The sequence below is a fragment of the Musca autumnalis genome, unplaced genomic scaffold, assembly GCF_047663935.1.
Source record: "Musca autumnalis isolate F117 unplaced genomic scaffold, ASM4766393v1 scaffold_3, whole genome shotgun sequence".
Classification (NCBI taxonomy): domain Eukaryota; kingdom Metazoa; phylum Arthropoda; class Insecta; order Diptera; family Muscidae; genus Musca; species Musca autumnalis.
Genome location: NW_027411866.1, coordinates 258340670 through 258361630, shown reverse-complemented (window position 1 = coordinate 258361630; position 20961 = coordinate 258340670). Strand labels below are relative to the sequence as shown.

At 38.9% G+C, this 20961-nt stretch overlaps 1 protein-coding gene across 7 annotated transcripts in view; it reads right to left on the bottom strand.

Annotated features, from left to right (window-relative positions):
• The window catches only part of chas (chascon), an 88254-nt gene that overhangs the window by 35325 nt on the left and 31968 nt on the right, over positions 1-20961 (bottom strand). For 6 of the 7 annotated variants that reach the window (XM_073978100.1, XM_073978094.1, XM_073978095.1 and 3 more), the window contains exon 2: positions 7465-8878. In XM_073978100.1, the coding sequence (XP_073834201.1) occupies positions 7465-8434 (970 nt within the window). In that variant the 5' untranslated portion in view covers positions 8435-8878. The remainder of the gene's footprint in view (positions 1-7464; positions 8879-20961) is intronic. The other variant, XM_073978101.1, reaches the window with a different exon arrangement.

The window sequence follows — 20961 nt, the reverse complement described above, 5'->3', positions numbered from 1 at the left end:
GAACTTTTTTTAAAAATTGGGGGAAGTGCCGGAAGTTGTGGACCGGTATTGCCCATCTTCGAACTGAAACTAAGCTTGAACAAAATCTGTCGAAGGCCAAATTTTGGACCAAACAGGTTGATCATTTCGAGAGTTATCGCGCTCTCCAGCCATTACATATCGAACCATAGGGATTTTTTACACCTTTCGGGTTATTTTTTCAACAACCATGGACTGATAAAACCCTGATAAAACTTTTACTGTCGTAATTGAGGCAGCGAATGCAAGTTGCTTCAACAAAAATCAAAGTGATTAGAGCGCAGGTCTTAAAGTAAACATATCGGAAATTTTGTGCGAGGGGTGCCCGAAGAAGTGAAAAAATAAAGTCCATATTTGAACCTGGTATATATCTGCACGCAGAAAAATTTATGTTAGAAATATGTTTGGATCCAAACAAATATATGTTTGGGACCGGTTGCAAACAAATATATGTTTGGATCCAAACATAATATGTTTGGGTCCAAACAGATATATGTTTGCAACATTTTGTAACATATCTCAATTCGATATGTTTGGGTAAAACATATTTTTTATGTTAGAAAATTTTTTCATGGGTGGAGAGAGGATGTTTGTCAACGAGAGTAATAACAGTGCCCTCGCGGCTGTGGAATGTTCTTTATAATAAAGAGTTGTGTGTATTGTATAATAGAAGACGTAGAAGCGAAGAAGGGGGCTTTGGTGCAATGGAGGGCAAATTGCGAGAGACTCATGTATTTTTTACACTTTTGTGTATGAGGCCGAGCATTTCTACCCAACAGTGCTTTGGTGGCATGTATGCGTCAAATTCGTGTGTTTCTTGTTTTGTTGTTGTTAACCAAGAAGGAAAGAAGAAATGATATGAATTATATTTTTTTCTTTCTTCAGTGTTTCAGTTGCCTTTGTAGAGGCAAGACGGTAAAGTGAGTGAATAAATCAGTGTTTTATGTTTTCTTAAATAAATTGTGCTTTTTAGTAAATTAAATGCCCAATACATTTTATAATTGAATCGGAAAGTTGAATGGAATTATTTTATTGGATAAGGAAGAAATCGCATTTAATATTGGTAATTACATACACACTTATGTATATTTGAAATATGGCATATCCATATTTATTTATTACATTAAATATTCATTTGATTCTAGATGCCGATTCCCCGCTGATGATTTCAACTATGAGCACAATTTGTTTTATTTCACAACTAAGAAGAAGCGTTCAACTACGTTTCTATATATTTTTGCTTTTTAAAAGTGTGACTATTTACAAATTATTTCAATCAGTTTTTCTTTTATTAAATTGTGTTATGTATTTCTTTGGAATTTTGTATGTACCTACATATGTGTTTGTTGTTCTTTTGCCTTCCAATAAAAAACCACAACATTTGTGTGTATACTATAGAGATAGCCAGTGAGTTCTTACTGAGAGCAAGTGAGCACACATTTTAAAGTGTTTTACATTGAATTTTACGCTCCCTCGCTCTCAGCAAGCGCCCACTGGTGCATGTGTTTGTTTTTTTTTGTGCCTTTTGGGTTTGTATTTTTTTGCACCCAAACATATAAAATGTTTGCACCCAAACATAAAATTGTTTCCGCCCAAACATATCTTTGTTTGCACCCAAACATATATATCTTTGCACCCAAACATAAATATCTTTGCACCCAAACATATAAATCTTTGCACCCAAACATATATATGTGTGCACCCAAACATATATTTGTTTGCAGACCCAAACATATATTATGTTTGGGACTGTTGCAAACATATATATGTTTGCTGCAAAATATGTTTGGGACATATGTTAGAGAGGCCGTTTTTTTTGCGTGTGTAGATATATTAGGTTGTGTAAAGTATGGACCAAATCGGTCACTCCCATCAAAAGTTATCGTGCGCACAATTTTTCCGACAATTTTTGAACTTTTGTGGGGGAGGTACCTGAAAGAGTGGACCGCTATGGCTTATCTACGAACTTAAATTTTAAACAAAATATTACGAAGGCCAAATTTTAGACCCAATCGGCAGATCCGTTCGAGAGATATCGGGCGCTCCAACCATAACACACGGTGTCATAAAGGGTTTTTATACCCTCAGCCTTTAGGCTAAAGAGGGTATTTACACTTTGATACGGCCAAAAATGTGCCTCATCGAAATAATGGTTTTAGACCCCAAGTATGTTTGTACGATATCCGTTTCAGACAATTTTGAGTCGATCTAGCAATGTCCGTCCGTCTGTCTGTCCGTCTGTCTGGCTGGCTGGTGCGCACGATAACTCTCGAACGGATCAATCGATTCGGTTCAAATTTTGGGTATCGAAATATTTTGTCCAGATTTGATTTAAGTTCGAAGATGGGCCATATCGGTCTACCATTTCAGGTACCTTCCCCACAAAAGTTCAAAAATGTTCGGAAAAATTGTCCGCACGATAACTCTTGAAGGGAGTAACCGAATTAGTCCATACTTTGCACATCGTGACATTTCTACCAGACATAGATGAGGTTCCAATATGGACCCTATTGGTTCACTGTTTCGGGTACCTCCCACACAAAATTTTGCTTAAGTGCAGTTTAAGGCCTGCTCTCGAATCGCTTTGATTTTTGTTGCAGCCACTTGTATTCACTACCCCCATTACGATGATATAATTTTTTTCAGGAGCCAGTCCATATATCCTCAGAAATCACCACGAAAACTGCAAACAACCCATATAATACCATGTGTCGTAGTTGGAGTGCACGATAACTCTCGAACGGATCGGATATTTTGTCCAAACTTAGTTTAAATTCGAAGATAGACCATATCGGTCCACTCCTTCCGGTACCTCCCCCACAAAGGTTTAAAATTGTTCGCCAAGATTGTGGGCATGATAACTCTAGGAAGGAATAACCGAATTGAGCCAAACTTTGCTATTGGTAATATTTCTTTCAGGCATAGATCGAGTTCTAATATGGACTATATCGGTCCACTCATTTGAGTACCTCCCTTACAAAATTTGGAAAAAGTATAGTTTAACAACACCTCTCTGATCTTATTAATTTGTGATGCAGCAGGTTGCACTTGCGGCCCCTATTACGACGTTGTAATTTTTTTCGTGGGCAAGTCCAACTTCCTGAGATAATGACCCAAAAAGGTCCAGAAAATCCTACCGGCACCACCTAAACTGGCTAATGTGTAAAATAACCCTTTAAGAGAGAAATCGATTTAGCTCAAACTTTGTAAATTGAAAAGCAAAATTGTAATATATTTAAATTCAGAAAATTAGGTACAACATATTTAACTATATAGTCTGTAAGGAAAATATCCACAGATTAATAAAGAAAAAAAATATTTCCTACATATTTGTATTAGGTCCGAATATGTACTACATCGGATCACTCCTATGGGTACACCCTACACAAAGTTTGGAAAAAATGCACTCGTCTTGGATCATTCTGAATTTTGTTGCAACATGTAGTTTTTTGCGGCCCTTTCCATCCTGGAAAATTTTCCCAACAGCTAAAAAACCTACAGAAGTATTGTGTTAACTTTTTTTCTTCGGGTACGTGGCTGAGGGTATATCTCTGTCGGCTCAGCTGACTGATACTTTCTTACTTGTTTTTCAACTTTCCGGCTATTTTCTCAGGAAGTATGGACTTGCCCCAGATCAAACCAGCACCGTCGTATAAGGGGCATTCAAGTTGTTACACCAAAAATCAAAGCGATTCGAGAACAGGTACTAAACTGAACTTTTCCAAAATTTTGTGTGGGAGGTACCCGAAGGAGTGGACCGATTAAGTTCATATTGAAAACTCGTCTAAGACTGGTAGAAATTTCACGATGTGCAAAGTATGGACCAAATCGGTTACTCCCTTCAAGAGTTATCGTGCGCACAAATTTTCCTCCTCCTCCTCCTTTAACACCCGTTAAAGGTAGTGAGCCAATATGTGCCGCGCGTTCACCCATAAGAACGGTAAAAACTTGGGTTTAGGCATCGGGTTAGTAACCCTCCCCTAGAAAAAACAGCCTACTATGAAAAAACGAAAGAAAAGAAAAACAAACCCCTCTAATGTTGACGAACACCGCAAACGTTTTAAGGACCATGATCTGCGAATCTGCACCTGGAATGTTCGCACTCTTTATAGAGAAGGTGCAGTCTTCGCATTGGCAGACGTACTTGAAAAGTACAAGGCCAATATTACTGCCATACAGGAAATACGATGGATTGGGAAAGGCGTCACAACAACACCTAAAGGTGACGCACTGTATTATAGCTGCCAAGACGTAAAGCATGAGTTTAGTTGCGGATTCGTAGTTAGTCGGAGGCTAAAACATCCTAAAACATCTAAAACCCTAATTTCTTTAACATCAGCTTTATTTGCGCTCATGCTCTGAAGAAAAGGACGAACAGACCAAAGATATATTTTACGAGCGCTTAGAAGAAACATATGACCGTTGCTCTGAACATGACATTAAAATCATTCTAGGCGATTTTAATGTCAAGATTGGAAAGGAGAATATCTTTGGCAGTCGGGAAATTCAGTCTCCACAGTGAAACATCTGACAATGGTATGAGGCCAGCTGCAGTAGTTAGCAGTACCAGATTTAATCATCTCGATATTCATAAGGGCACCTGGCTGTCGCCAGATCAAAGAACAAGAAATCAAATTGATCACGTTGTGATAGATGGAAGGCATGCATCAAGCGTGTTGGATGTACGATCGTTCCGAGGTGCAAACATAGACTCGGACCACTACCTTGTTGAAGCAAAGGTACGTACCAGATTAAACGTAGCAAACAAAGTGAGAACAGACATAACACGGAAGTTGTTGGACATCAACTGGCCCAACTGCTTAATCAAAGCACTCCTCGTCCCGATAACATATCAGGACAATGTCAAAACATTGCCTACTCCATGCAAACAGCCGCAAAATCAGTACTTGGATACCAGAGACCTCCGCCAAGGAATCCATGGTATGACCAGGAGTGTCGTGCTGCTACCGAAGAGAAAAATGCGGCATATAGGGCTACTCTACAATCAGTAGCAACGCGTAGCGCACGAGAGAGGTATCGGGGGAAAAGGAGAGAAGAGAAACGTCTTTTCCCCAGGAAAGAGATATGGAAAAGCGGGAGTGTGAACAAATCGAGATGTACAGGAGACGGAATGAAGTCCGAAAATTCTACCAAAGAGTGAAACATCAAATTGATGGCTTTGGAACTGGCACATCCTCCTGTATAGACCAGCAAGGTAATCTGGTAACTGATACAGATAGTGTGCTAAGGATATGGAAAAAGCATTTTTACAAACTGTTGGTATCCAATAGTAGCGAAGTCGACGAAGATACCACAGATCCAATCCCAGAAGATGGTATTGAATGTATACCACCCGGCCAAGATGAGGTAAAGCCAGGAAGAACGCGTACCCGACGATTGGAACCTGAGCATCCTGTGTCCCGTCCATAAGAAAGAAGATAATACTTTATGCTCCAACTATATGGGGCATACGTCTTCTCCCTATCGCCTACAAGATAGTGTCAGGGATATTGTGCGAACGACTAAAGTCCATGGTCAATGAAATAATAGGACCATACCAATGCGGCTTTAGACCTGGCAAGTCCACCATTGACCAGATATGTGCCTTTCGGCAAATCCTGGAGAAGACCCAAGAGATGCAGATAGACACCTACCAATTTTTTGTCGATTATAAAGCAGCCTTTGACAGCCCGCTACGTTCAAATGTATTCCTACGGACCAATCTGCGTTGACGGTGAATATCGACGTCGTATGAACCACGAGCTGTATCTGCTATACAACGACATCAATGTAGTTGAACGTATCGAGATGCAGCGATTGCGTTGGCTAGGTCATATAATAAGAATAAGCGATGATGAACCCGCTAAAAAGCGTATAAATACGGGCCACATGAAGGTGCACGCAGAATTGGCAGGCCAAAGAATAGATGGCGCAAACAAGCGGATGAAGAGATGACAAAGCGCGGTATTCCAGAAAGCGAAGCACTAAACAGAGAGAATTGGATATCATTTCTTAGTTCAGTCTATGGAACAAATGGGCCAGCTAAGTAACTAAGTAAGCAGTTTAGAGCTGCTCTCGAATCCCTCTAATTTCTGCTGTAGCAGATTGTATTCGTTTCCCCCATTACGACGGCACACGTTTTTTCAGCGGGAAGTCTATACCACCCCCCCACAAAAGTTTAAAAAACTGTCACTAAAATGGTACGCACTATATATCCTAAGCGGACATGCCGATTTGGTCCAAGGGTATCCAAAGATCTCCTAATATTTTGTCTAAATCGGTCTTCTCTTTAGGGTACCTTCACACAGGCTGAGAGCATATCTCTGTCGGCAAAGCCGACTGATACTTTTTTACTTGTTTTCTCTGGATTTGTGATTAAACCACACTTTTCATGATATTCCAGTCAAAGTTAAAGTGGAATCAAACTAAATAAGGATTATCTTACTAATGTATAACTTTTCAAAATTTGATCTGCGTCTACCATTAAAAGGTGCTGAAATTTTGAAGCCAGATTGTTTTTGAAAAAATCGCGTATTTCATCGCGTTTTCTGGGGGTCATTTCCACGGCAACTTGTACTTCAGAAAACAGAGATTTAAAAACTTAACATGAGTTCATATTCATTTATATTCATTTTTTTTTTCAAAAAAAAAAAAAAAATAGTGTGTGACGCTACATCCGCGGTTCCTTATTGACCGCCTCGAAATAAATATATGTATGTATATCGTTTATAGGTGTTTGCTTACTAAGATGCAGTCGACCCTACATCTTAACCTCGACATTTCGAAAAATATATACAGATTTAAAGGCATGGTTTAGCTGTAAATGAAAATCACATGCAGACAAAATGATTTTGATAATTACGTGATTTACACATACATATTTTATCCCCAATATAGTGTGTGATGCTACATCAGCGGTTCTTGATTGACCGTGTTGAAGCAGATATACATATATCGATGTACATATATTTCGATGGCGGACACTGGGATCGAATGCGGACAAAAAGTGTATGCACACTGCGCTAATTAGCGACGTTTTATATGTTTTTGGACACCAAGCTTCAGCTGCATGGTGCTACATCTTACCCTCCAAATTAAATTTCGAAAAATATATACAAATTGAATGGAAATCACGTGCAGACAAAGTGATTTTGACAATTACGCGATTTACACATACTATAAAAACATATATAAATTAGAATGATTTATTTGAAATTTATTTCCGTTTAAGAAGCCTCAGAAATTATCTGAACAAGTCGGTAATCTTCCTCAATATGTAACCTTTTATATGAATGTAGATAAAGCAACGCTTATAAAATCTAATTTTTCTACAAGTTTCGTTAAAAATACACCGATCATATAAATCAAGTTACTAACACTAACTACACATCTTACATTTATGTTTGTATGTATGTATGTATATTTGATTAATCAATTTGCACTTACCTTCTTTGGTTATAGCTTCTATGTTACAATCATTATCATCGTCCAGATCACAGACATCTTTGTTATCATCGGCCGCATCATCGCCATCGTAATCTCTTGATTCGTACTCGACCTGGGAAGTATCGACATCATAGAAATTAACACGGGTTACGTGTCGGACATAGTTAGTGGTTGAGGAGTTAGTAAAATAATTAGAATTATTGCAATTGTTGTACGAAGATTTGTTGTTATTGTAGTTCTTGTTATTGTTAATTGGTAATGGTTGTTGTTGTTGCTGTTGAGGCGGAGGAAAGCTGTTCTTAGAATAATAACTGCTGTTACTAGGAACAGGAAATGAGCCTGTGAAAATTTTGTTGGTTTGTGGTGCCCCACCCGCCGCCTCATTGGATGGATCTGAGACATGTTCCGGTATGGTTTCCAATGTTTGGTGCGATCGATAACGTGGTGGTTTTGGTAAAATATTACACAGCTTGGGCTCGGGAGCTGCTGGTGGGGGTTGTGGCGGAGGCGGTAGCCAATTACTACCAAAAGGAACATAACTCGGTGGTTTACTTGTGGGTAATGGTGGCGGGGGTGGTGATATTGAACCTGGGCTCTGAAAACAGTGATAATGACTAGTATTACTCTCTTCGTCAGTTGTTGGTGTTCTTGTTGTGGTGGTGTGGTGTGAATTGTTTGTATTGTACTGGAAAGTTGTTGTATCCGGCAGTGTTTGTAACGGTGGGATGTTGTTTGCCTGGTGTTGGTGATAATGGTAGTACGACGATCCATTTCCGGTTCGATTATGCTGTTGTTGGTCATCTTGGCCGATCTTTGGTTGACGTTGGCCGGCTGCATAGCTGGCCGCAGGTATGGCAGTGTCACCGGTCGATGTTGTTGATGTTGTTGTGGCGGGGCTACTGCTTTCATTTGAACTTCTTCCATCACAGCCATTTGTTGAATATGGCGGCAATAGTAAAATCACCACCATTCGATCATTTGCAGGACTTAGTGAATTTTTTGCGTTTCTTTTTTTGTGTTGTGGTCCGTGCCGGAGTTGAAATCATTAAAACAAGAAATGTCGTTACACTTATTTTTCACCAAAAAATAAATTATTCAACGGAAATCCAAACTCTGAAATAGTCAGTGTCTATGATTTTGGTAGGCGATTTGGTTGGTGGTGATAATGGGAATAATTTTGATTTCTTTCACTCTTTTTCATTACGACTTGGATTTGGTTCAAATATATTTATTATTGTATAAATATGAGGGCCTATTACAGTTAGGCCTTTAGGCTTTGTAAATTTTTCCCTTTTAAATTTCGTTCATTTTCACTTTTATGATTTTTTTCTCGTTTTTTTTATTGTCTTTTTAATAAATCATTTATTCTATTGTTTTCATAGTTTCCTTCACTTTTGTTTTTTGTTTGTTGATGCTTTTGTTTTCGAAAATGGAAAAATAAAATGAATGCAAATTTTGCGGAAGATGACTTCATCCTCATTGTCGCTGTACTAACTAAGCAAAGTAAATCAAGCGCAAACTATTTTCCATCAAAACTTCATAGTTGTTGTCGCCGCCGCCTGTCGCTCGGCATGAAGTCATTGTTGTTGGAACCACTACAATTTCAATTCGTTTTTTTTTTGTTCTGCTTCATTTTGTTGTTGGTGTCGTTGTGCTTTTGTAGGAAAATGAAGATCATCATAATTCTGTGATGATTTATTTCAGTGTAGTTGTAAAACACTTGCACAAAGTTGCATATGTGTTTGAAATTTTGTTTGTGTAGAGCGTAAACAACAAACAATCCAACAATCGCTCTAAAGCTCTGGGCAAAAAGATCTACAAATGTCGATATTGCAATCTCATGTTCATGACCGCCGAACGTTTAAAATAATGTATCTCAATGTCAAATGGAAATCTGAATGGTGGTGGCTAATTGGTATTTGATTTTCCATATCCGTTTTAGCATCAGGTATGACAAAATCATGCTCAGAGGTGCATTTAAAGGTAATGAGCTAATGTTTGACGCGTTCAAAAATTGAGGCTATAGAAAACATGGGTTGGAGGGTCGGTTTGATAACATTCATTTTTGCCAAACTTTGTTCTGTAGCTACTCGAAGGAGTATACCGATTTAGTCCATATTTAAACCTGATATATGCCTATTATGACCAATTCGGTTACTTCCGTCGAAAGTTATCGTGTGTACCGGAAGGAGTGAAAGGAGTGAAACCGATATAGCTTATCTTCCAAAAAATTTAGACAAAATATTACAATACAGATTGAACAAAATCAGTTGATCCTTTCAAGAATTACGGACAGACGGACGGCCATGTCTAAATCGACTCTAAAATGACTGAAAAGATTTCACCCAAACATACTTGGGGTCTAAAACTATTATATCATGAGACAGATTTTGATCGTATCAAAGTGTATGTACCCGCAGGTTATAGCGAGCAAACGGATAACGCAGTGCTCGGTAGGTTTGAGAGAAATTTTCTTCCAAATATCTATGGGCCAATCTGCTTCGTGAATATATGTAGGTGAACCATTAACGAACTACGGCCTCCGGTTTTATGCACCGGACAAGGGGCCGTCACCTCAATAAGTATGTGTTTGTGTTCATATATTTTTTACTATGCGAGCGGCAATATACCCCGGAATGCCTGTTTCGAGCTGTTTTGGTCCTTGTCGGGATAGGGAAGAATCTCGGGCCATAGATCTCTTCCATTTGCCAGATCCGCATCCAACACATGTCAACATCGGTGAGATGCAATGGATGTAGGGAAAGGATGCACTTCCGAAGCTGTTCTGGCCGTAGCCCCTTTCAGGTCTACTGCAATAAGAGTTATGTTTCTACTTGTTGCAGAGCATCTCCCAGCGTGTTTCCAACTTCTTTGTCAGATTCACCGCCGTCGTAGGAATACGAGACAACATCGCAGTTTCCTCAACAACAACAAACGCATCATCTTACACCATATGCTATTGTTCAGCGCCCCAAAAATAAATTGTTCCTGCAATTCAATTGCATAGACTTTATGAGTCGGAGGAACATTATGGTCACCTCGATCCAGGAAACAAATCTCACCATCACAGGTACCTTGCAACGTTGCGATGGTTACAACGTTTTGCGTAAAGATTGTACTAGCAGCGGAGGAGGAGGACTTGCCTGCCCTATACTCCATTCCGTCCAGTACAGACCTACCTCACTTGAGCTGACCATAAATTGTGGTGACCCATACATGTAATTAGAGTTGTACTTTTTAGCTCTTTTAGCTGATCGCTCTTTTTAGGTCAGCTCTTCTCAACGAACTAGGTCGCTCTTTTAGTTCAGTAGTTCAATCGTTCGTCGAAAATCTCTGTCAGTCAGCTGCATTTTCGTTCTATCGTTCACCGGCTCTGACTCGTTCGCTTGCAAGTTCGTTAATTTGTATACAAAAACATGTATATATACATACATATGCTCGAAAAGGAACAAACATCAGAAGAATATTTTTAAGAACTCAGGGTTTGGTCTGATTAAACAGCAAATGTGGAATTTTTAAAACTTTTAATTTGTAATTATTTAAGTTTAAAAAATAAATGAAAATATTAAAATTACGATGAGTAAAGTTGTGTATTCATATGTGTGTAAAATACAAAATGTAAACAGTTAACTCTGACGACGGCGTCACTTCTGATTTGTGAACGTCGTGCTGAATCGTTCGTTCTTTAATCGTTCCCTATTTGGTCGTCGGTGCTCAGTGAACTATAATGAACTATATCGACTGATCTAGTTCGTATGCTCTTTTCAATGAATCGTTCAATTGAACTAGTTCGTTCGTGAACTATACAACTCTACATGTAATGTATGGGTATAGCAAGTAAAGTATGGGACTGTCGAATATTTTTGCCCTGTGTTATCTGCGCGAAAATAATTAGATTTTGGAGGGAAATAGTCGTATGGTACTAGCGGTTGCAATGCATCATGAGGTTTGTCATTCCGCCCTTGGCAATAACCAAAAGAGTACAGCACTGGCCTAGCAAATTGATAGCTCCACATTTTGTACACTGAACGAATACGGTCCTATGAGGATAAGAGGACATTGTCACAGGTAGACCTACATCACTATAGCGGTGATGTGTGATAAATGACGTGTCCTGACAACTCATAATTTCTCTTGGCTAAGGCTAAATAGTTTACCCTTAAACCAAATAACGATATAAAGACGACCATTTCGTGAAAGGGTCTGACACTAAGCCCAACTCAAACCCGGAACCCAAGGACAAAGCGGAGGAAAAACGGGTCCAAAAACCTCCATAGGTTGCAAGGAAATCAGGTGTTTAGACCAACTGTAAAGCGATCACCTTCAGAGAAGATGGCCAAACCTTCACAGCATAAAAATATGAAACGGGCTTGATCTTCAAAAGGTCCCCAGCCCTCGCCCAAGAAGACAATGACTTCAAAGGTGGTCAAAGCAGCTGCCTTTGCCCAGACGGCCAAGAAGAATTAACCCAGTAGCCAGAAGACAATTACCTATTTGGAAAAAGCGATCTTCGAGGCATATGGTAAATGATGACCGCTGACGACTTTCGAGTGGACATCATCGACCGAGCTGGTCCCAAAAGGATCATTGTTTCTGACATGGCGGTAAACCAGGCCGTCAGTTGCGTAGCGCCTACTTTTAAAAGGGCGTCAAGGTCATTGGGTGCCACAACATGCTAACTTAGTACAGTTTCTCCATCTGAAGAATATGAAAATATCCGCTGGTAAATACACTGCCACATTTTTCACCACATGGGTGTAACGTTTGATAGCATGTTTAAGTCTGATAATGGGATTGACGTCGGCATTATTTTAATTTGGAGTCAATTTGGCCCTGTCCGTCCGTTTGTCGGTCTAGTGCGCACGATAACTTTCAAACGGATCAATCGATTTGGTCCAAACTTTGCCTGTTGTTTGTGTTGCAACTTAAAGCATGTTCGAAGATTGACCGTATCGGTCCCATGCCACTGGTACCTCCCCCATAATAGTTCAGACATCGATTTGGTTCGAATATAGACCATTTATAAAAAGTTGCGCAAAATTGCATCGTTGTGAATTTTGTTACAGCATGACTTCCTACCTTCTCCTGTTTCGATGGCAATACTACCCATCCTAAGGTAATAAAAACTACCTTATTGATCTCGCTGCTATTTTTATGTTCCCCACTGCTAGTGCTTCTATTTTTATAAAATGCAAAGTACAACACTTCGTTCACTTCACTACCTCATTCTCGGTTACAATTGAATTGAATTTTGAATTTTGCCCCGTTTGTTGTTGGTCGTTATTAGCACGAGTATCATTACAGCGATTAGTCCGTTATTATTCACACGAAACAGATATTGTTGTTGTTGGTGGTGGTGTTGTTGTTTTTGCTGCTAGTAGTGGTGGTGGCGGTGGTGCATTATTGCTGCATGTTTTTTTTCTGTTGGCTCGTTGTTGTGGTGTTGAATTTATTTTTCATTTTTAGTTCCTGAATAGTAGAGCCACGGAGGGATTTTAAAGTTACATTTGAAAAAAAAAATCAATTTCGTTTTTGATTTCATTTGAGGTGGGGTAGCTAGGTTTGCTGCAATTTTGACAATGCCGCTGCAGCCACCCATATGAAAGTATTTTTCATTTTCTGTTTATGGATTTTGAAGTTCTCCGTCAGTCAGTCAGTTTTTTCTATTTTATTTTGGATTAAATATTTAGTTGGTGGGCTCAACAAGTTTCACTTAAACTTAGTTAAGGTTTCTTGGCTTATTTGCTAAATTTTGTTTTCGTTTCTTCTTCTTCTGGTTGCTGCGAGTACTTGAGGTTGATTTTTGCGGGTTGGTGGTTGTTGGTTGGTTGCCTGTGTTTTTCTGTTTTTTGTTACTCAATAGTTCGCCCCAGATTTTTTGACTCACGACATTCAAGTAAATACCCTACCCGCAAAAACAGGCAGACAGACGGGCATTGACGTTCAGCATGCATACCGCCGCACAACGTATAACAAAACTTCAGCATCGTCTAAAGAAAATATCTAGTTGAGCACCTAAAATCTATTCAAAATACTAGACTAGTACTAAGTACGTTGTTTTTGTAGTTGTCACTGCTGTTATGCTCTACGACTTGCCAAAATGTGCTGAGCTGAATTGCACCGATATACCAAGAAGATATGTACTATACACGCTTATGCTCCGCTGTATTTGTGGCGGGCTTAGGAAGTAGGATGCATTTTTGAATTTGTTGAAACGGTTTGTGGATGTTCACAACTTAACATTGTTAAACGTTTGCAAATGATCTCTACGGTGTGTCTGTGTGTGTTTGTTTGTGTTGTCAAAGAAGGCGCATCGGTGAGTAATAGCAACAACAGAAGGAGTGTTGCTCCACCAACAGACCATTTATGGCCAACTCTAACCCCGTCTGCGTGCGGTCGCTATTACAATGTTGTTTACTTTTGATTTTCTACTTGACGTAGAGTAAAAAAAGCTCAGAAAAAAAGCGAAACTTTGAGGAAAACCAACAGCAACAAAATGCATGCAATGCTTTAAAATGTCGCCAATGCAATAATTTTGCATGCCGTTTTGCTCTGTTTTGTCTTTTCCCCCTACTTATTTATGTTACCATTTAAATGACAATGCCAACATTAATGTGAAGTATGGGTGAGAAAATGAGTATCTCTCGCCGCCTTTAGCACCAGTCAGCAGCGGGTATGTGTGTTATTATAGATTAGTCACATGCTCTTGTCAATTGTTTGTTGTATTACATTTTGTTTTAAAAAATACACTTTGTAACTGTCACTTGGGAATGTAGAACAACAGCAAAATTCTAAGATTAAAATTTCAATATTGCTGAGCTGTAGATAGTAAATGTCAATGTTCCATAAGATCTTTTAAAATGTTGTTGTTAGTAGTGATCATTATATCGCTAAAGAATATGCTCTACGGAAGAAGTAACAATTTGGAATGTCTGCCGATCACCATTATCTGATTGAACATCCTTGTGGAGTTTTTAATACCCCTTAATTCTCTTCGCACGCCACAAAGTTATTCTCAATTAGATTTTATTGGTCAAAACTTTGCATGGAACTTAATTTTCAAATTAAGGTATCCGAGAAAAGTACGATACGCAACGTGTGGACCAGCGCAGCCACTACACATGTTGGCCGTAGGAGCTTTTTTACAGTTTTCGAGTCATTTTCTCAAGAAGTATGGATTTGCTACTGACAAAACTTGTACCATAGTAATAGCGGCGTTGAGTGCAACCTGGGGCAAGAAATATTACGATGTCCAAAGTATGGACCAAATCAGTTACTGCCTTCTAAATTATCGTGCTCACAATTTTGCGAAAAGTTTTGAACTTTTTAGGGGAGGTACCCAAAGGAGTGTACCGATAAGGCCCGTCTTAAAACTTGATTTAACATTGGACAAAATATTACGATTGCCAAATTTTGGGATCGAATCGGTTTATCCGTTCGAGAGTTACTACGCGCTTTCAGGCAATTTTCGCAGGAAGTATGGACTTGGCCCTGAAAAAAGTTGGTACAACAAAAATCAAAACGATTCGAGAGAGCACATCATAACCTGCACTTTTCCGAAATTTTGTGTGGAGATTACTCGAATGTGTGGAGCGATATAATCCATATTCGAACTTGATCTATATCTGGTAGAAATATTACGGTCTGCAAAGTATGGACCAAATCGATAAATCCCTTCGAGAGTTTTAGTGGGCTTAATTTTTGCGAACTTTTGTTGTTGTTGTATCAGTATACAAACCTATGTAGAATCATAGGTTTCAGGGACGTACGCGGGCCCCCCGAAATGGTTTCGTCGAACAAAATTTGTTAAGCTACGGTAACTAGTTTTTATATTTTGTTCTCATAAAAATGTTTGTATGTTTGAAGATTTCAAATTAAAACTTAAACTTTTCGTAAGTTTCTGAAGAGAAAATGTACATCAGGAGCAAGTTGAGAGAAACTTCCAATGAAACCTGAATTACTTCATCATGTCATATCATTCCACTATCAAATGTGAATTCCTTAATGAATTTACTCCAAGTTTATGCCATATTCGAACTATATAGAGCTCTCGAAGCTTTAAACTCATCATATAACAACAAAAATAACAAGTTCAGTATGGTGGGAATGGAAGTATATGAACACATGTCTATTGTATAAAATGTATGAAGGTTCGGTCCTTCGTGGACTACATCTTGAAAGCCAATCAGAAATTTGTTTTACTGCCATCGCCAAAATTTTGTTATTCTATTTTAGACAAGTTTGCTGCTAAACAATATGATAAAAGAATGAACACAAATGAATTTTTGTGCGTCACTTGATTTTTTTATTATCATCACTGAAGTATAATTGTAGCCTCAGACTTTAAGGATTCAATACAAATAGGTCGCATCAAAATAATGATTTTAGATTCCACATATGTTTGGATGATATTCGTTTCAGACAAGCTGGAATTACTTTCCACCGTCCGTCCGTCTGTATCTCTGTTTGTCTGGCAGGTTGGAACTCATGATAACTCTCGAACGGATCAACCGATTTGGTCCATGTTATGGATCTCGTTATGTTCGTTTCAGACAAGCTGGAATTACTTTCCACCGTCCGTCCGTCTGTACCTCTGTTTGTCTGGCAGTTTGGAACTCATGATAACGCTCGAACGGATCAACCGATTTGGTCCAAGTTATCGATCTCGTAATGTTTTGTCCAAATTAAATTTAAGTCACTAAAATGGTCGAAGGGACTAACCGACTCGGTCTAAAATCGAACCTAATATGGACTACCTCGGTCCGCTCGCAAAATTACTTCCAAAAGTACATCAAGTTTCAAGAGAATATGTTTGGACAACATCTTCAGGTCCCTCACACAAGTCGAACATAACTGAAGTTTAAAGTCTGTTCGAGGATCGTTTGGACATTTGTAGTTTTGTTTACAGCGATATCCTATTCATGCTTCCTGACAAAGCTCTGAATACTACGGTGACCATCTAAAATAGCTCATGGGCGCGGTAACTATCGAGAGGAGTGTCTCTCAAAATAAGATCTATTTTCAAAATTAATTAGCTTATTATTAGCGAATAATTATGTGGGGTTCAATTAGGAACGATTGTTATTTGTCAAAACTATATAGAACTAAGTCCATCAAAGTGTTTGTCATCGAGTCCAAAAACTTTTATTCGTACAATTAAGAACAACAATTATAACGCTTGTTTTGTAACATTATATTAAAAGTAAAAATAATCCTGGAATCAGACTATATCTCTTTCGGTAAATAACACTGTGCAACATTTTTAAGGTAATCTTGTGCAAACAATTTGAAGTGAGGATTTTTTGAGAGTACAGACCCAAAGTATAAAAGCCCTAGTTGCGTTTTGTTGAGTCAGATCCAGCTTGGTTTTTATGTCCCCATCTAAACATTCTTAAATGTCGACTTTTAAAAGCAACTCTGGGCTATATCACTGAAACCAATGCAAATCTTCTTCTGACTCGCGGATCGAGGTATCCTTCTTTTTGGAGTTATTTAATTCATAGAAGTTGCGTTTTGTCGGCTCGAACTGTACCCTCCAACACATTAAACTCCTGTATAACTGCTTTCGACCTACTCGCGAATAGAGTTATATAGGGATTGGATATACATATATTAAGCACTTTCTGCATGGAATCTGAATTACAGCCGATATTCTTAAAAATTAGGCTAAGATCTTCGAAATAGTGGAAATCCTGCTATAGCAAAGACAATGACAATTCTTTGTGGTTATAAAATTCTGCGATAAACCATAACGTAATTAAAAACTTCAATATACTGAAAACGGGTCGTAAATTTTACATGGCGACTATACCGAACGTGGCCCGATATTGTCTATTTTCAATTCTAAATATCTACTCTTTAAATCTTTGTGTTTATTTCAGCTTGAGTCCATATTTTGTTGTATTCAAGTATTTGAATAACAACAAAATGTTTTACAGTGGATATGAAATTGATTAGTTGCGGGCGGAGGGTAGGGAATACTATAGTTTCAGTTGTCACCAAACAACTTCATCAGTTCCCTTTTCCGCCGACTCTGTATCGATAAACAGGTCAATAAGCCCATCCAGCAAATTAAACAAAATGAGAAATTTGCTATATGGCCCTAAAACGAACTAAAGAATTTTATATCCACCACTGTTTTTATGTCGTCTTTGCTTTGTAAAGAATACGAACATAGAAATGTTGCTTCAATAAGCGGGGATAAAACAACGAGAAAGTTGTTGTTTTTGCATTACGCATTGATCAACAAGGCCGTGCTGGTGCCTATTATTGTTGTTGGCGTTTTTTATTGTTGGACTGCAGAATTTTACATCTTTGTGTTTATTTCAGCATGAGTCCATATTTTGTTGTATTCAAGTATTTGAAATACAGCATCGTAAATATCGTTTAATTTTTTCTTGCAGCTGACTGTCATTGTCAGATTTTATGGAGTAAATTCCATACTTTCTGACAAATTGGTTCAAAATCTTTAAAAATCCATGCCAACTAAAACGACTGATGAGCACTATAACTTACGAATAGTATCCGAATTGGCCTAAACATCAAGATCTAAGAAGGTCTATATAGGACAACACCTTCGTAAAATTTTCCCAAACGTTCGGTACCTCCCCCATAAAAGTTAAAATTTTAGCTTGAGTGCAGTTTAAGGGCTGTTCGATTAGAATCTTGCAAGTTTTATTGCTCATGTTTACAGCGATATAATGTTTTTCGTTGGCAAGCCGATGTTTAGAGTGACAGTGGACCGATAGCTCTAAAAAATCCTACGTTGACGAACAAAAATAATTATCGAAAAGAGGACTGACAATGGTCCAAAATTTGCACATAGCAAATTTTATCCCACAATGAAATCAAATTGGAATATGAACTATATCGAACAATTGAACTATATTCGAACATAACTTCACTTAAATTATGAACTATATCTTAAATATTTTCTCCTTATGGTTTTGTATACAACGATATAATGCTTTCTGAAAAATACTATCGTGTCGGACGAAAATGTCTGGTTGTCAGCATAACTAGCGAAAGGCGTGACTCCTAAATGTATATGGAGTAAATCCTTAGATCCTTTCCTTCAGGAATCTTCTCCGCAAAACTAAACACTTTTCCGCTTAAATTCATTATAAAACAGAGCCCCGAAATTCGGGCAAGTTTCAATATTTAGTCGAATTCGAAGGAGTACTACCGGAGAGTAGAAAAAAGAAATCGAGTAAAATCTATTATTCTATCTTACTCGAATAGGAGTCCAAACGCTTTGCTTGTTTTGAATTGGAAGTAAAATACTCTCGACAACGAGCAGATTCTACTCTTGCCGAGTACTCTTGTAAGTGTAGATATTTTCTCAATACACAGCTGCCAACGAAACGAAAACAAAAACGTTGAAGATTACTGTCGCCAAGCTGTACCAATAAAGCATATGATGTGATAGTGTGGCGCATGTGCACGATCTACACCTCCATTTCGCTCTTAGAATATATTCTTACTCTATTTCGAACATATTGACTCGGACACTTACTTTCCAAAAAGGAGTACTCTCGAACGCTGTCACTTAAAATTGAAGAATGAAATTAAAACAATCTAGACCCCGAAATTACCACTACTTTATACACCCCTTCACAAAGGCAGACCTTCAAATACTCGCTCGAATTCCACTCTCGAGTGATACTCTTCTCGAATTTGAACACGTTGAGGAGGACAACTTGCCACCTCCCTAGCGCCAAACAAAAACTTATCCCACCCTCAAATAAACTTGCCCCAAACCAACCAAAAATATTGCATCCAAAAAAATTACCACCTCACCCCAAATTTTCACTCGCGAGTAAATCGTAAATCGGTCCACTTATTTCTAGGTACTTCAAATCCTTGCGAGTGTATTCAAATAACAAATGAGAGATGTCGCATAGAAAACAACCGCACACGCAACCAGATCGACCACATAATTGGTGCGTGGTGCGGTGATAGCGATCACCATCTTCTTGTAGGCAGTTTCAAACTACGTCCCGCCGCCATCCACACCACCAAGAAAAAAACCCAGATACAACATAAAGAAACTACAAAATCCACAAATAGCTGTGCAATACAAAAATGCAGTAGCACAGTACTTAAATTCCCCTCGCAGAGAGCACACTTGGTCAAATATACAAGATGCGCGCTGCCAAAGTGTGAAACAAATACTTGACACCCATAAGCGCAGCCACAAGCCATGGTTATCTGACGAAACCCTCCGAGAAATCGCGAACCGCAGAAGGCTTAAAAACAAGATCAACCGAAGTAAATCTGCTACTGACAAAATAAATGCCCGAACCTTATACAGCCAGTCGGCCGCCAAAGTTACATATATGGCAAGGAGAGATAGAGAAACTTAATTTAGTATCACCGCAGAATCAGCAGAAATCGCATCATCAATGGGTAATATAAGAGATGTACATGCTGCTATTATACAGCTGAGCGGCAAACAATCACGTACCACAGACATACTCAAAGATGGAAATGGCAATGATATCACCAACACAAAGGAGCAACTGCTACGCTGGCGTGATTTCTTCTCCGCACCGATCTCTGTCGCAGTCTCCACCGATGCGCAGGGTTACGTCTGGAAAGAAAATATGCGCATGCCTAGAAGAGAAATCTCCACTGCCACACCTAATTTTGCAGAAGTACTTCAAACATTATCCAAACTGAAGAACTCTAAAGCGCCGGGCTCAGATGGCATACCTGCAGAATTACTGAAATACGGTGGCGAACCCATCGCAGAAGCTCTCACGCCGATAATTTAAAGTATCTGGGAGCATGAGACTATTCCAAGTTGCTAGAAGGAGGGAGTAGTCGTAGCAATGCCAAAAAAGGGAGATCTGAGACTATGCAGTAATTGGAGAGGCATCACCTTATTAAATGCGGTCAATAAAATTCTTGCGCCGACAATTCTACAACGCATTTCCCCTGACTTGGATAACATACTAAGGAAAGAGCAAGCAGGCTTCAGACCAGGGAGATCTTGTACTGACCACATCAACACAGTACTCATAATCATCGAGCAGTATATCGAATTTAACAGCAGTTTATACCTTCTTTTTGTGGACTTTGAGCGAGCTTTCGACACAGTATCCAGACCAGCACTATGGGATGTACTGAGCTCCAAGGGAATCCCAGATAAAATTATAAGCCTCATTCGCGAATTATATACAGATGCGAAATCCAGAGTACGTTTTAAAGGCGAAGAAAGCCTACCCTTCGAACTACACTCAGGGGTGAAGCAAGGATGTGTCCTTTCGCCAACACTGTTTCTCCTACTACTGGATTGTGTACTCCAACAAACCAACATCGAGGCTCCACTGGGAATACGTTTGTCCGTAAACGACTTTCTCCATGACGTCGACTACGCTGACGACATCTACCTTTTTGCACATCGCTTCTCCGATATCGAACAAAAGTTAGAGCGACTGTCAGCTATTGCGAATTATGTTGGCCTGAAGATAAATGCGAAGAAAACGAAACTAA